The sequence below is a fragment of the Lithobates pipiens genome, unplaced genomic scaffold (assembly GCF_037356315.1).
Source record: "Lithobates pipiens isolate NorthernLeopardFrog02 unplaced genomic scaffold, aLitPip1_a1.2 Scaffold_19, whole genome shotgun sequence".
NCBI classification, from domain to species: domain Eukaryota; kingdom Metazoa; phylum Chordata; class Amphibia; order Anura; family Ranidae; genus Lithobates; species Lithobates pipiens.
The window spans coordinates 435,876,863-435,894,480 of NW_027507764.1; the positions used below are offsets into that span (position 1 = coordinate 435,876,863).

General features: G+C 39.6%; 1 protein-coding gene across 2 annotated transcripts in view; it reads right to left on the reverse strand.

Moving 5' to 3' along the window:
• NOL4 (nucleolar protein 4) overlaps nt 1–17,618 on the reverse strand; it is a 389,605-nt gene that overhangs the window by 139,356 nt on the left and 232,631 nt on the right. For both annotated transcript variants that reach the window (XM_077492631.1, XM_077492630.1), the window contains exon 3: nt 3,830–3,941. In XM_077492631.1, the coding sequence (XP_077348757.1) occupies nt 3,830–3,941 (112 nt within the window). The remainder of the gene's footprint in view (nt 1–3,829; nt 3,942–17,618) is intronic.

Consider the following 17,618-nt stretch of genomic DNA (forward strand, 5'->3'; position numbering starts at 1 on the left):
GGGGCGGATTTAAGCGGTATCTAAACCTAAAACTTTTTATACGTATTGGAAATGTTAGAATCACATCAGGTTTTTAGTACTATTGCTAGAGAAAGTCAGCATGCCATGTGCGGATACAACATATTTATTGAAGTCCCATAAAAACCATGACCAACATTTTAAAGACGCAGGGGGATGATTTACTAAAACCGGAGAGTGCAAAATCTGATGCAGCTCTGCATAGAAACCAATCAGCTTCCAGGTTTTATTATCAAAAAACTTAATTGAATACGCTGAAGTTTGAAGCTGATTACCTACCATGTACAGCTGCACACGATTTTGCACTCTCCAGTTTTAGTAAATCAACCCCAGGGTGTCACCTTTTAACACGTTAATAGAGCAGGGACACTCAAAACTATTTTTTATTCACAATATTGCATTGATTTCATTGTTGTGCAACAACCACGTGCATATATTCACACAAATACACCATATAGTGACCAACAAGGCCCACCTGGGACTATCCAATACCTTTATGCATCAACAATGCTGACACCAAAGCAATGTCGCAGGAGGTGAAACATACCCAGCCAATATATGTGGCATTACTCTCGTGTAGGACTTCACAGATGCACTATGGAATGTGAGGGTCCCTCGTGCACAGTGGACCCCACTTGGTGGAATATGAGGGTCCCTGGTGCACCTTGTTGGTCATTATATGGTGTGTGTGTGTGTGTATACAGTATATACACACTTGGGTGAGCTCAGGTGCCACTAACCACTAGTGCTTTATAGACAAGTCATCCACATCAAGTGGTGTCCGCTGTCACTGCTAATTAAATGTATACAAATCAATGGTATGTGATGTCAAAACGTAATGCAAATTATTCATCCTTCCATGCCGCAACAGTACAATCAGCCCAAATTTGTGAGTAAGCAATAGTTTTAAGCGCCCCTGTTCTTTCTAAAAACTTGTGTCATATGTTTGGACATGGTGGTTCTGTATTGTTACATTGATATAGGGGACCCTAGTGTCTCCAAAACATTTTTCATTTCATGTATGAGATTTCAGTAAAGTTGTACCTGCACACGATGTACTGACTATTTCAAGCAATGGATATTCAACCGCACCTCTACTGGCCAAACATCAACTACATCTGACCACTGAAGACATTGCCGTACGGATTTTGGGTTTAGGTTTTCATTGCTGTGTGTGATACTATCTGTTTGTCCCGGTGACTATAATCACTGGGACAGAAAGTGATAATAAATCAAAAATTTTACAGCTACCACAGCAGAAATGGAGGAGGAATCTTTCATCAGAGACATTTATTATGTCAACAAATGTTCCCATTCTGCTGACAAGGAATGAGGCTCTTTACTACTTTACTAAAAAAAAGGGTTTCCACTGCTGTCTATATCAAACTGAAGAGATTTCATCGGAAATGTCCTGGTGACTACTACTAGAACAGCAAAACAAAAATGGATTCTGATTCTGATGGACAATATTACTATTTAAATGGAAAAAAAATAAACTTTAGTTAAAAATTCTATTTTAAATCAAGACACAAACTAAAGTTATGGAACAGTTTTATTTAAAAAAAAAAAGGCATTTGTCTCAGAAACACAAGGACCAGAAGTTATTCAATAGTTTTCCAAGTTATACATCTTGGATTATGCTCTATTAACCACTTAATATATTACTATAGCAGATTTACTGTGCAGAATTATATATATATATATATATATATATATATATATATATATATATGTCAGTGGGTGCCGGCCAATGGATGTCCGCCAACTCCCGCTGATTGGTGAGGAGACACACTGGACAAAACTCTGCATATGTAAACAATGCAGAGATCCGTTCTGTCAGTGGGGAAGTGGGGATGTGCTTGATTTTGTTTCCCTGCAAAACAGGGAATAAAATCCAGCACATCCCTTAGTGAAAGCAGCACACTGTACACACAAAAACACTGGTTAGGCACACATTTAACCCTTTGGTCTTCCTAGATATTTAACCCCTTCTCAGTCAGTGTCATAAGTACAGTGACAGTGCACTGATCACTGTATTAGTGTCACTGGTTCCCACAAAGTGTCAGATAGTGTCATATTGTCCACCACAATATCCCAGTCCCGCTATAAGTCCCTGATCGCCCCATTACTAGTATAAGAAAATAAAAAAAATAATCCGGTATATATACCATAGTTGTAGATGCTATAACTTGTGCGCAAACCAATCATAATAAGATTAACGGGATTTTTGTTGACAATATGTAACAGTATACATATTGGCCTAAATTTATGAAGAAATTAGATTGTTTTAAATTTTTTTATTTGATATGTTTTATAGCAGAAAGTAAAAAATATTGTTTTTTTTTTCAAAATCGACTGACTTTTTTGTTTTTAGCGCATAAAATAAAAACGTAGTGATGGTCAAATACCACCAAAAGAAAGCCCTATTTGTGTGAAAAAAATGACAAATTTAATTTGGGTAAAGCGTTGCATTACTGCGCAATTGTCAGTTAAAGTAACGCAGTGCCATATAGCAAAAAATGTCCTGGTCATGTAGGGGGGTAAATCTTCCTGAGGTCAAGTGGTTAATCTAATAAGCATTTTTTTTCTTTGCATCACTGTTGGACATACCTCCTCATTCTCCAGGGCTTGTTTCCCCTGTTCTGTTAAATTTTCAACCCCAGCTTCTCCCTTATTCTGTCCTGTTTCTGTTCCCTTTGTCTCTAGCAATAATATAGGTGTGTGTGTGTGTGTGTGTGTGTGTGTGTGTGTGTGTGTGTGTGTGTGTGTGTGTGTGTGTGTGTGTGTGTGTGTGTGTATATATATATATATATATATATATATATATATATATATATATATATAATATATACACTATATTGCCAAAAGTAGTAGGGCGTCTGCCTTTACATGCACATGAACTTTAATGGCATCCCAGTCTTAGTCCATAGGGTTTAATACTGAGTTGGCCCACCCTTTGCAGCTATAACAGCTTCAACTCTTCTGGGAAGGCTGTCCACAAGGTTTATGAGTGTGTCTATGGGAATGACTGACCATTCTTTCAAACGTGCATTAGTGAGGAAAGGCACTGATGTGGGACAAGAAGGCCTGGCTCCCAGTCTTTGCTTTAACTCATCTCAAAGGTGTTTTATTGGGTTCAGGTCAGGATTGTGCAGACCTCTCAAGTTCCTCCACCCCAAAATCGCTCATCCATGTCTTTCCTGACCTTGCTTTGTGTACTGGTCTAAATCTAAATGCTTTTAGTAAAATAGTATATATATATATATATATATATATATATATATATATATATGTATATATATATATAATTATGTAAACTTGAGGCTTCTGTTTCCAATTTCACCAGAGACAGAACTGGATCTAGTAAGGTAGAAGTGTATGGGCTTGGAAATCACACTGGAGTGATACAGAGGTTGCAGATTTCAATGTAGCATTGCCTCAAACGTGCTCCAGGTGCTATGGAGAATTGCCCAGCAGGTGGGCATGACCTAGTTTAACGTCCAAATTGCAATGCTTTAGGTGATGGCTCAAAAGGAACATATGAAGAAAGCAGTTACCAGTTACAGGGTTATTTATTGACTTACACACTAATAACACTTAAACAGTGCTAACAGCCAACCAACTATTTTTTGGCAACCTAATTACATAAACCATGGTTGGCTGTATTGGCTATATTGAATTAGCACGTACATAACTGTAATGTCGGAAAGTATTCTCCTATGAATAGCATGTGCTAAGTGAACCAGCTATACCTCTCGCCCTGTAAAGCAGGTGGGTCACTTTCAATCACTGACCATTGCTCTCACAGTACCTTTGTGATCAGCTCCATCTGGGTTTAAGTGCATTCTTTTCTGACACTCTGAGCAGCTCATTAGGAATCTTGTCACAGCTTCTCTGGGAAGGAAGGCATATGTCTCTGATATCTAAAACAAACAAAATAACATCCACAATATGAGAAAACCAGAAATATTTGCCATAGAGTACACAGTGAAACAATTTTACAACAGCTAGATGAAAATTCTGTATTTTGCTAATGCTTACCACAAAATTGCACTCAAAAGAAAGTGTATATCTGGGCAAAATAAATGTACAATACATGCACATTTCTCCATGTTTTGTCTGTATATAAGCTGCAAGTATAGAAAAACCCCTGTTGATCCTGACATAAATCCAATGAGCTGCTTGTCAGCCCTGCCTTGAGTCTCCTTGGCTACTACAGAGCAACACCCCCCCCCCCTTATTTATAGAGATGAGGAGCAGGAAAGGTGTTCTGAAGACCAATAGGGCACCAGCATCACAAGTCCCAGAATCACAGAGGAAGTATGGTAATTCAGTACTAAATTTGTTCACAAGGTTGAATCTCTTGGGCAGCTACTGCACACTCCCATGTGGAGTCAGGATATGCTGAGAACACAAGAAGAAACAGGGCACCTCTAAGGCTTAAGAAGTGCATATAAACCGCAACTCCTCTGAAAAGCGATCTATGTTCAAAATGGGTTTGCTGCCCACTGAACGTGACAGGAGTGCTAATTTGCTGTGGGCATGTGAACACCCCCGTCTGCTGCCTTTACAGCTTAAGAAGGGGGGGGGGGGGGTTGGGGAGCACTAAAAACACGTCTTAAAGGCAGATTTTTTACATCCCCTAACCACAAGTCTATATGAGCCCTAAGGATATGTTTATACCACATGCAGAGGGACTGCGTTGGGTGGCTATTCCAGCATAGTCCCACCGCATGGACAAGGCATGCAGTACTTTTTTTTAACGCACTGTGTTGCCATGGTGCACGGGTGCAATGCACTGAAAACAATTACTGCATGTAGTACTTTTTAAAGCACAGTGTGAGGCAATCCATTGCCTTGTACCACACAGATGGCAATTTAATTTTATGAGTGTGACATCTCAATAAAGTTTGTTAAAAAAAAAGGCCCCACAGCACTGCACGAACATTCAATATCCATCTTCATCAAATAGTCTTTGAGGGGCCATGTTTCTTCTTGTGTCCTCATTGTAGTCCAACAAGAAGGAAACATTGATGGTTGCTGGGCATCTATCTGTGAGACATGAAGGCCACTGGAACGATCAAACAGAACCTGCAGCTCCAGCACTTTAAAGAGACATGGCACTTCCCTATAAAAGAAGAGGAATTTTACCTCTCTGGCAGCCCAGGTTTAATATCTTTCCTCTGTTTCTGTGCTGCAGCCTCATCTAGCATGGGGTGCCTGCATTCCCCACCACTATGATTCCTTTCTTATCACCCCTATGTCACCACTAAGTCCTGAATGTGTCGAATGTGGAAGACACTAAAGGAGGTTGCATCTCTAACAGGGGGGATATGGAAGAAATGAGCCATGGGAGATGCCAGGGCAGATGGGAACAAACTATGCTACTAAAGAATTTTATCTTATCCCATTGGTGGAGGGAGTTACCAGGTCGAAAAGTAGTTCATTCTAGAAAAGCAAATATAAGAAGCAGAGTACTGGATATAATCACATATGAGGGATTGAGTTCCCCCCACACATCTACCAAGCCAAAGGCAGCGAAGGTCTTGAAGTATCCCTTGGAGTTGGAGTTGATGGTGGGATTCAATTTTGAAGGACCTATCTAGCTTGGGTTTGGTGACCAAGCTGGAACTGCCACAGAAGAATAAGATGCCTTTGCAATGGGTGTTTTTAGAAGTCGAGCATATAAAATAAATACAATTGTATGACAGTAATGCTCTATCTGTCCTTTTCCTCTCTCCGCGGTCCATTTATGATACCTGCCAGAGAAGGTTCATCTGACAGTAACCCTGGATAGTCCTCATGCATTTATGACCTTTATGTTAGTGGTCTGGTGTTGGAACATAGGAGTGATCATGTGTGATATCCAATCAGCACTCTTCACCTGTGGATGGACTATTTCTATTGTGGAGTTCTCTCACTTATATTAATATATTTGTGATTTCCTTGTTGTGGGACCCTATTTTATATGAATGCTTTTTTTTCACAGAATTTTTCACCGGTATATATTTATTAACTCATTATGTTTTGAGTTGTGTCATATTTTGGTTATCGGCTGCACTTTTGTTGATTCATATATATATTAAAGGGGAAATGCAACAGATTTTATGTATATACACTTAATACAAATATACCATTAAAAAAATAAAAATACATTAAAGAAAAAAGTATGCAAAAAAGTATGCAAAACAAGGGCATCAATAAAGATAAAATCAGATTTTAAGAGAAATATGTGTATACAGCTAAAATATTGTTCTGCACCAGTTTTCAACTACTTAACATGTTAAATGGTAAGTACGGTAAGTTTGTGAGAAAAAAATAATATAAAGTGTAACAATTGTTACACATGTCAGATTGTAATTGAACATTACTAAAAATTACCTTTCCTTTTCAACCTGCAGCGCTGTAATTTTCTGTAAAATGCAATGCAATATGACTACCTGGAGGTGGTCTGTACACAGATGGTGTACAGAATGCCCCCCCAAAAAAATGTTGTTTCCTGCTTGTGATTGGTTTACTGATTTTGCCAGAAGTCTGCACTAAGATACTAATCAGATTTTGAGTATCCCCAGCAGCAAAAAAGTTTTAGTGTCATACAAATGGAAATCATGTCTAAACTGATGCAGACCCTTCAACTTTCCTCATTAGAGCCCTGCAGGTGCAGCAGCTGACTGATAACTATAAAACCATTCAGTTTCACTTCACATGGCCACAGACAAACAGACAGCTATTTCTTCAGGCTCTGTTCACATACAGCTGAACTGGATGGGTTTTGAACCACATACAATTCCCATGACACGTGAACAGGCAGCCTTCTCTATGGAGCCAGTTTGCATATCTGCAGGCCGGCTGCTAAAAAGAGTCCTGTATGTTCAGTCCAGTTAGGCTTGATTCACACCTATGCATTTTTAGTGCTTTTTGCAGATTTGCACTACAGCCCATTTCACATGGTTTCCTATAGAGCAAATCTGCAAAATGCAAAAAGCACTAAAATTGCATAGGTGTGAATCGAGCCTTAAGGTGCGATTTCAAGTACAAATTCGCACCTGAATTGCACCCGAACTGGAAAACAAATCTGCACCGTACCGTAACAACCGCAGGGAAACCACGGCGGGAATCTGCAACAACGTTTGTTAAAATCTCTGCAAAGTACAGTGCTTACCCAGAGAGATGTTTTTTTTTTTCTCAAGTTATTCTTTAAATCAGCCAACATATAAATGAAATTACCAAGCCACATAAGTACCTATACACTTACCACACAAAAATGCAATGAAATAAAGTTCTTTTGTGAAAAGATTGAATTGAATAGGCTACAATTAGCCTTGAAGTGCGACAGTAGCTGCTGTCAGAAAGAAATTTGAAGTGATTTTTACGAACTTGCGGGATGTCAATACACATTAGATTATGGTCACACGGCACTTGTGTAAGCCAACATCCTGCAAGGCTTTTATACAAACAGCATTACAAATACTTCCTACCTTGACCCGCTTGCGTCCTAAAACCTGAAGTACTTTGTGAAGCTTTCCGTGTTTTCAAAAACTTTTCTGCTGAAATTCTGAGTTTAGACTCATATTTAGCCATGGCATTTAACCCTGAACACTTGCTGGAATCCACTGTTATACTTACTTATGGAATCAGTATGAACTATTTATTTTCCCAGAATATGTAATATCTAGATACTTGTGTATTAAAAATTACACTGCAGTTATCCTATTGATTAAGCACAACAGGAAAATATTAGGGATGCACCGAAATTTCAGCCGCCGAAACATATCGGCCAAAAATGCCCTTTTCGGCAATTTGCCGAAAGAGAAAAACAGCCGATAATGGAGCCGAAAATGGGGTGTGGCCTGGGTGGGGGTGGGGCTCCACCCCCCGCCCCTGGTGCTGTAGCGCAGGAAAGCCGCATCCGCCGCCTGTTTAATCATAGTGCCGGGAACATCACAGCTTTCATTTCAATAGCCGTCACACACAGCCCCTCCCCCTTGTCTCCTGTACCACGTCCCCAGTCTCTGACCATCTCCTGTACCACGTCCCCAGTCTCTGACCATCTCCTGTACCACATCCCCAGTCTCTGACCATCTCCTGTACCATGTCTCCAGTCTCTGACCATCTCCTGTATAAAAATAAAAATATATTTTTTTTAAATATGTTTCGGTATCGGTACTGTTTTGGTATCAGTTTCGGTTTTCGGCCTAGTGTATTTTTCATTTTCGGTATCGGTTTCGGCAGCAAAAAACCCATTCGGTGCACCCCTAGAAAATATGCAGCAACATCCATAGTAGGCATCACATATTCAGTTTAATTCTCTGATCTGCATTTAAGGCCGCGTCACACCACAATTTCTACATTCCATATGTGTTTCTGCATATACAAATTTTATGCATTCAGGTGCGTTTTTTTAGGGGTTTTGTCCCTCTTTTTTTTCTTTATCTCAGTTAGAACATGTGCATTCTGGTGCATTTCTGATGTGTTTGCCGCATTCCAGATGCATGTCATACAAAAAAAACACAACATGTTCTACTTTTGTTGACTGCACTGGAACACACTGCACTGATGTGAACTAGGGCCATTGGAATTCATGTTTAACACTGTGCATGGGTTTTTCATGCAGAATAAAAGCTCCTTAGACTGCATCTGGTGTAAACCAACCCTTAAAGTGGTTGCAAACCCCTATGTATACCCAGTGACTGGTCTGATTCACAGAGATGAAACAAATTCTCCCACATAAGTTTTACCTGTTTATCTGTAGTCTTCGCTTAGCTACATCCATTCAAAGTTCTGAATATTCAAAGCTTAGCTTTTCAAAAAGCAGGGGGAGGGGAACTGAAGCCACACTCTACATGTGTGGTGACCTTAAACATGTTTGAACCTGCATGACAAGCAGCAACACTCTATGGACGTTGATTGTGAGTTGTCATTTAGTTTGGTTGCGTTTTCTGTAGTGTGAAAAAATGCTAAGTTTAAAAGTTGAAAACTTGTCAATTTGAAATTTTTTGTAAAATTGCACAAAACACCAACAGAATGTTTTAAAATGCTTACTACAGCTTATAGGAATGACGGCCTGTCTTGTGCACATTTGTTCGAGTGGGACGAAATATTCAGCGAGGAACGTGAGAATGAATTCCCAAAATTAAATCAGTGCTTAAAGGGACAAGTTTTAAGTCAGTTGATGCAGTAAAGGAGAAAACGGCGGATGTGTTGAAACAGCTGACAGAAATAGATTTACTCCATGCCTTCGAACAGTGGAAAACAAGACTACAGCAATGTATTAGTGCAAATGGGCAATATATTGAAGGAGACAAGCATTACATTTGTAATACATATAACTAAAGGTGAGTTATTTAATCAGTCTTGTTATTTAATAGACACGCCTCGTATATATTTTGTTTAAACATATTTTTTTATTTTTAGTTATGAAATATGAAATTGCATACAAATCTCATATTTATCACCTTAAGACAGTAAGTGGTACAGTTAAATCAGTTCTCTACCTCCCTTGTTGATGTATCCTACCACTTTGCTGTTAAGAGGCAGTATTTGGATCTGCTATATACACAGCTGAATGACTCCAAGAAGGAACCCATCCAGAGCCTCTCCCATCCTCTGGAACTTTCTACTTCAGTCTGTCTGGCTATCTCCTACTCTGGCTGCCTTTAGGCGATCCCTGAAAACCCATCTCTTCAGGAAAGAGACCTCCAACTAATTGAACTTTTAACACATTCATCCCCCACAGTTATAACCTTTTGTACCCCTTGCCCCATCCTATTAGATTGTAAGCTCTTATGAGCAAGTCCCTCTTAACCCTCTTGTATTATATTGTATTGTAACTGTAACTGTCTCCCTTTATATTGTAAAGTGCTGTGCAAAGTGGCACTATATAAATCCTGTATAATGTATACATACATATGTAAGACTATTTACACCCATGCACTTTTTTCCTGATGCATTTTTCATTGTAATGAATGAAAATGCATTAAAATTAATGTCTACACACTTTAGCATGTTTTTTATGCATGTTGCAATGCATTACTGCCCATTATCACCATCCATGATGCTTTTTGTTGAAGCGTTATGGTGCCATTCATTCTGAATGGCACCCAAATGCACCTTCACAACACACATGCACCGCAATGCACCACAGTGCATGACAATGCATGTCGTCCTGGGTGGTGTGGTGCACTGAACTGTGAAAAAATGCAGCCTGCAGTTTATTTTATGCATTGAAGAATGTTGTAGCCCAATAATTTTAAAAAGGGCCGTCTAACACAACTAGCCTTAAGCCCCATACACAAGGGTCGAATGTCGGAAAACATTGGCCAAAAACTGGCCAACATTCAGATCGTGCGTATGTCAGCCAGTCCAAAAGAAGCTGGTTTCTGGCGGACGAGCATGTTGGAGAAACAGCAGCTGACTGGCTCCTGATCAGCGCTCTTTTAGCCATTGGCTCAGAGCACTGATTGGAGTGTTCTGGCGGGCGTGCATCCCGTCAGAACACAACAGCTCAGAAGGGGAGATTGCTGTACTAACATCAGATTGTTAGTACATCAGCTCTGTCCAGAGCTGTCAGTTTGTGTGTACCAGGCTTTAAACTGTGTACAAATTAAAATTTGGCCGGCTCAGCAGGGAACTTCGATCTGGATGTGGCCCTCCCTGTTTGACAGACGTCGATTGCTAGGTTGATTATTGTAGAACAATTAAGCTGGGAAACCGAACAGCAGCTGAAGTCGTTTTCTGACAGTGGATCAGTGTTTTCTGACAGTAGAGAATCCCACTGTCAGAATACAATGTCCCGTTAGAGGGAACTCATCTATCCACCTAAGGCCCCTATCACACGAGGCACCTATCCACCTCTGTCCGCCGGCTCAGCGGGAGATCTCTCCATTGAACTCCCCTGAGCCGGCGGATGACAGGTCTCTCTCTGCTCACTGAGCGGGGAGGGGCTTGTCCAGCGTCGCTGGTCTCTATGGAGAGATTTGATGAAAATGGACAGCATGTCCATTTTCATCAGATCTCACCCGATTTTATCCACCAACGAAGGATCCGGACGTAGGGCCATCCGTCTGCTTTTGGCAGAGCAGACCGGGTCAGATGTCAGCAGACATATCTCCGCTGACATCCGTTGCTCCATAGACCAGCATGGAGCGCCCATTCAGGTCCGCCGTCAAAACTGACAGGCCTGAACGGTCCGTCAGTGTGAAAGGGGTCTTGCTTGTGTGGGTGAGGGAATCTGTTTGTTTTTTTTGTTTAGCCCGCCAGCTGAATAAAAAGACAAACATTGTTCATGTTTAAATATGTTTAAAAATACTTTTATTCATCAATATCAGTGACCTAAACTCAATGATATATGAGCTGTGATCATTGTCAGAATTTTTTTTTTTTTTTATTGAACTAATTGCACTACTTAGGGCAGATACAAACCTATCTATGTTGGAATGTGACCATACTGTGCTTTGTCACATGTAGCAGCCTATAATACTTGGTGTGAACCTGCTTGCAGCATCCAGCAGAGGTGCAGCTGTGAGCAAGTTAACAAAGGGCAGCAATTTCACAGCTATTTTAGCAGATTTGCACAGACAGATGGAAATTATACCTTGCAGAGTAGGTCAGCAGCTTTACCTAACCCAGACTTTCAATGAATTGCTTTCCAATTTTGCTTCTTATTCTCCTTTTGAAGGCAGAATAATCAGAACACAAGGACTTTACTTTTTAAATCAAATGTAGGACTCAGCTTTTCAGCTGAACCCATGAATTCATTAACTAGCATTACTCATTTTAAATAACTATAAGCATCTGAGCTGGGTAGATTTATGTTTTTTCTTTTTTTAATTGTATAAAATATAAATGTATTACGGGTCATATGTTTACTTCAAAATGTATGTTATATAAGGAGTCAGGGGGAATATGACACTCTAAAAAGTAAACTTTATTGAACAGCACAATGCCGCACCATGGTGCAGTCTAAGTTGGAATGTATGCTAAGAAAAACTGTATGCCTCATGTATCGCACGTTTTTACAAGAAATAGAGCTACTTCCCCTCAGCTACCAATCAGATTTCAACTTGACCTGTAATTTTAAATTAGATTGGTAGCTATAGGGAAATAATTTCAGTGCTTAATAGGAGAGGCCATGTATGCTATAGACAGCTCGGTGACTTATATCAAACACTGCCAAGATCACTACAGCAAATGCCAGAAGTAGGGATAAGCTGACAATTTAGTATATACCGTGTTTCCCACAAAATAAGCCCAGGTCTTATATTAATTTTGGCAACAAAGGACACAGTAGAGCTTATTTTCGGGGTAGGGCTTGTCATGTGCTGTCTTCTCTCCCCCTCTCCCTCCCTGCCTGTCAGGAATCCCCAGTGGCCAGTGGAACTGAGTAATAGTGTTTGTAAAATCCTAGAATGCATTGTATTACAGTATTATATAATGTTTCTGCAATCTATTTGTGATAAATACCTTCTAATGCCGCGTACACACGGTGGGAGAATCCGTCGGAATGCGTCTTATCGGACCGTGTCTTCAGATAATCAGACTGTGTGTGGTATGCATCGGACTGATTCCGTCCGAATCTCCGTCGGACCCAATTTTCCAACATGTTGGAAATATTTCCCTACCAACTGGGCCGGTCGGAGATAATCCGATCATGTGTAGCGAATTTTGATCGGACCAAGTGCCACGCATGCTCAGATCAAATTCCTACATCAAAGCTATTGGCTACTAGCTTGAATGTAGTCCCATCGTAACGAAATTACGTCACCGCGTTCTTGGCAACCGCTAAATCAGACAACTTGGCCCGACCATGTGTATGCAACAGTTTCGGACACAATCCGTCGGACTAAATCCAACAGACAAAATCCGACGGATTTGGTTGGCAAAATCTTCGACCATGTGTACGTGGGCTTATAGTGCCGGACCTCTCTTTCTCGCTCCAAAAACTGCAGAGGGGGGGGCGAGATCCCCCACTGACAGCTGGGAGAAGAGGAGGAGAGTGGCGGGACGTCAGCTGAGCGCCGAGTTATAAGAAGATATTTAACACAAACAGATTACAGAAACATACACAGTTTTCATAATTCTGTAATACAGTGCATTCTAGGATTTTACCACCACTTTAAACTAGGGCCTATTTTCGGGGTAGAGATTATATTGTAGCCCTCTCTGAAAATCACAGTAGAGCTTATTTTCAGGGTAGGTCTTATCTTCCGAGAAACACGGTACCTAGGTTCAAACCAAATGTTAGCTTATTCAGCCCCTTGTTTAGTGGGAGCCCAAAATCATTTATGGAATATTTCCAGCTGTCACTGGTTCCCAATGAAGCTGTATCTCTGGCAACCACTGATATCACTGGGAAACTCCCCCCACTTAAAGAGGTTGTAAACCTCCACAAAAAAAAGACCCTGCTAGACAAAGGCATAATGAGCTAGCATGCATCGCATACTAGCTCATTATGAAATACTAACCTTAGAACGAAGATGTTGAAGCGGTCCCGGCAGATCCCTGTCATGGCTATCATCTTTCCCAGAGCTTCTTTTGGGTTTGTGGGCTCCGGCACAGTGATTGGCCAGAGCCACAATGATGTCACTTCCACGCCAGTGTTCACGGCACCAGCTTGGAAGGAACGGAGCACGTGGGCTGTTCCTTCAGAGCGCATGGGCGAGTGATATCTCCTAAACTGTACAGGTTCAGGAGATATTTTCACTACCTGTAGGTAAGCTATATTATAGGCTTATGTATAGATAGCGCTAAGTGCCAAATGGATAATAATCTAAATAAATTAAAATGTATTTCACCAACTGCAGTAAAAACTTGCTGGATAGCAAAAAATGAAAAAAGAAACAATCCAACATGCTAGGTGTAAACGATATAGAAAATCTTAAACAGTCCCAATGTAATGATATAAAGGTGCTTGTGCTAAATGGTAAATCTGTGTTCGAGGTGCTCAGACTGGGCTCAGTCCCTTTCCCTGCAGCCTCAACTGCACTGAATGGGTAGTGCTCTGTGCTGATTGACTTCCTGTTCATTCACAAACTGAAGCATAATAAATATAGTTTACTATGTTCAGTAAAGATTGAACACAGGAGTGATCGGTACAGATCACTCACTGTGTTCATTTAGAAAAGGAAGCTAGTGATAAATGCAATATTTACTGGCCCCTTCCCCTGCTCTCCATCCTGAAACATCCCCCACAGCAGCCTGTGGGAGAGCAGAGGAGGAAGCTGGAAGCACTGCAGGTAGGACAGGGATCGCCAGAAAGCAGAGGGGATCAGCACCACACGGGGTGTTTAGGGTGTGCCCGTATGCATGCTTATATGCAGAAGAGAGGTTGCATGTTTCGTCTGCAAAAAATATCCTGTCTGCTTGAAGTTTTATCAGAGGGACACTTCCGCTTTAAGGTAAGTACTGCAAAATTAACTCAGAATATGTGCTAGCTGAAAATGCATCACGCATTGCCTTTAAAGCCTTGATGTTATCAGATACATGATTTATTTACAAGCATTTGCATTTAAAACTTTGTTAATGAGTGCCTTTGTATTAGTACTGGTTGACTTTAAGTTCAAAGCGCTCAGCTGTGGCATTTCTCCTAACTGTGAAGAGCATACTTTTACAAGTGAGGATTACAAAACTTAATAATGGAAGGCTTTGTTTTATCATTTTATTGAGTGTATAGTGTCAGTAAGCATCACTTCATAATATGTGGGTACAAGGACCACATACAAAAGAAAAAAAATGTGTGTGTGTGTGTGTGTGTGTGTGTGTGTGTGTATATGTATATACAGAATATATATATATTTATATATATATATATATATATATATATATATATATATATATATATATATATATATATATATATACCGTGTGTATATATATATATATATATATATATATATATATATATATAAATTTTTTTTTATCTTATTTAAGGTGTGTATTGAGGTGTTTGCCTAAACCCTTATATTTCAGAATTATATTACACACAAACAAGCTTTTGTTTTACATTTTGTTAGCAAGTGCAGATGTGTTAATGTAAGCTGAGCAAAGTAAAAAAAGAAAAGAAAAGGAAATAAGATAGAGAACGTAGGAGTTACAGGTCATAGATGAGTAAATGAATATATATCAGCAAGACTGTAAAAGCAAATCTCATGTGGCCCCTGGGATACAAGATTGATCGACTCTGTAGTTTAGCATGTGTCTTTAACCTGAAAGTCATAAAAAACCTGCTGCAGGTTTGTGTAAAGATTTGATCAACTGTGTACGCAGCGATAAAAGGACATATGATACCTGTCATTTGAAGCTGTTTCTGTTATCATATACACCGCTATGAGGTTATGAAGCTGCGGCACAACTAGACTTTAGTTCCATTATATAGCACACAGATGACATTACTTACAGCTCATCTGTATACATGAATGTTATGTTTAAAGTGGATTTCCAATGTGCAGTCAAGTTGATATAAAAAACACTATACACATTAGTTATGTGTTCCCATTGCCACAGTTTACCTAAAAAAAAAATTTTTTTTTTTTTTTTTTTTTTTACCTTTCTAAATGTTTATTTGGAGCAAGCCTTTGGCAAACTGCAATCTACTCTAAACAATTTGAAAAGAAGGAAAACTCAATCTGTCTTCACTGACAGTGAGGGACACGAGTTGCTTCTCAATAACATACAATACAAAAAGGCCAGCTTCTAGATCTTTAACCCTTTAAGACATGCAGTGGTCAAATCTAGTTTACAACTGGTAATGAGTTCTGCCAGCACAGTACAGACAAGTGTTAATTACAGTAAACATGACCTCCTCAGCAGTCTCTAATAGTAGAAGAATGTATCAGTTTTGGATTTTTCAGAAAAAAATTAATTAAATTGTGACCAGTTTAAAAGAATGAGCCAAATATAAAGTAGGCGTTATCCAAAACTGCCTGCAAAACTGGAAATACATTTACGTATGGCTAGTTAAGAGTTATGGGCTAGGGATGCGTTATGTATAAAGTTTACTTTCAGTGAGCACATATTTTGAGTTATTTTAGCAGCATGAGTGAGGAAAAGTTAACCACTTGACCACTGGAAGATTTTACCCCATTCATGACTGCAGCATTTTTTGCTATTCGGCACTGCGCTACTTTAACTGGCTATTGTGCAGTCATTCAACGCTGTACGCAAATTAAATTTGTCTTTTTTTTTTTTTTTACACAAATAGAGTTTTATTTTGGTTGTATTTGATCATTACTGAGTTTTTTGTTTTTTTATTACGGTATATAAATGAAAATTAAATTGAAATACAAAGCAGAGATGAGGCCTTTTTTTTGGAAAAAATCAGCCACTAGTAAAGGCAGCACACACTAAACATTGTTAGGCACACAGTTAACCCTTTCACTGTCCTTAGATGTTAATCCCTTCCCAGCCAGTGTCATTGGTACAGTGACAATGTATAGTATTTGCACTAATTACTGTGCCACTGGTGATGTCAGTGTCACTTAGTCAGTTCTGGGATTCGCTAAGCTGACCAGCAGGTCCCAGCCAAAAATCATTGTCTGGGACCTGCTGACTGACTTGTGCTGTATCGAATCAGCCCCCTAGCCATAAATGCCGGATCATGTAAATGTGCGTGATCTGGCGCAGAGTGGGCGCTCCATCGCCATATATGTGTATGGGGTGGTCTGCAAGTAAAGTCTCTGTCAGGTGTTTACCAAAGTATATATACCCATTAGTGAAATTACTCACTTTCCGTCCTGAAGACACTATGTCAAATTCCGACACCAAAGGTGTCACTGAATTTGGCAGTAAAGTGAAATGTCTCTTTTTGCTTTCTGAAGAGATATAAAACAAAAAAGAAGGAATTTTGATAAAATATGTTTTACTATGGTTTCTGCCTCAGTTGGAGAGATTTTCTCTTATTTTCTACTGCAATGACAGAGGGACAGTATCAGAAATCTGTCCTTCCCCAATTCACCTGCTGGTGGCACTGTGTAATAGTCTGCCTGTTATTTGGGGAGGCATGAATGAGTTTTTCCTGCAGTCATCAATTTGTATCATCTATCATCATGTGAGCCTGGCTGCACCAACCGGCTAATTATTTGTTATCTGCCCTAATCCGTTACATTTCTTTGTATCCTGCCTGATACATTGACTTGTTGGTTCCCAGTCCTACCATCACTGCTTAAACTCCATACTGTGTACCACTTGTTAGTTGCTGTGTCCTTGTTGGTATTTCAGTTTGCTCACTATTTGTTGCACTCCTCGATGATAAACAATAAACATACTTATATTGCATATACTCTGGAGTTTACTATCTGGTAGTTATAATATTTTCAACAGTATTCCATCACTGGTTTCCTGACAGATGGAAAGTGATGGACACTAGGATGGCAATACAAACCGTAAAATGCTTGTTTTTTCCATTTGTTCTAATAATATGTTAACATGAGAGATTTGTCAATTAGCCACTAGAGGGAGATTTCACTAAAATCATTCAGCCTCTCTGTTAAGACATAATATTATCCTGTTGTTGAAATGAAACAGTTAATTCTTCCCAAGAAAACATCTTGCAATATTTTCTCATTGTCTGGAATGAATGGGGAATGGTGATGAGGTCCATAATG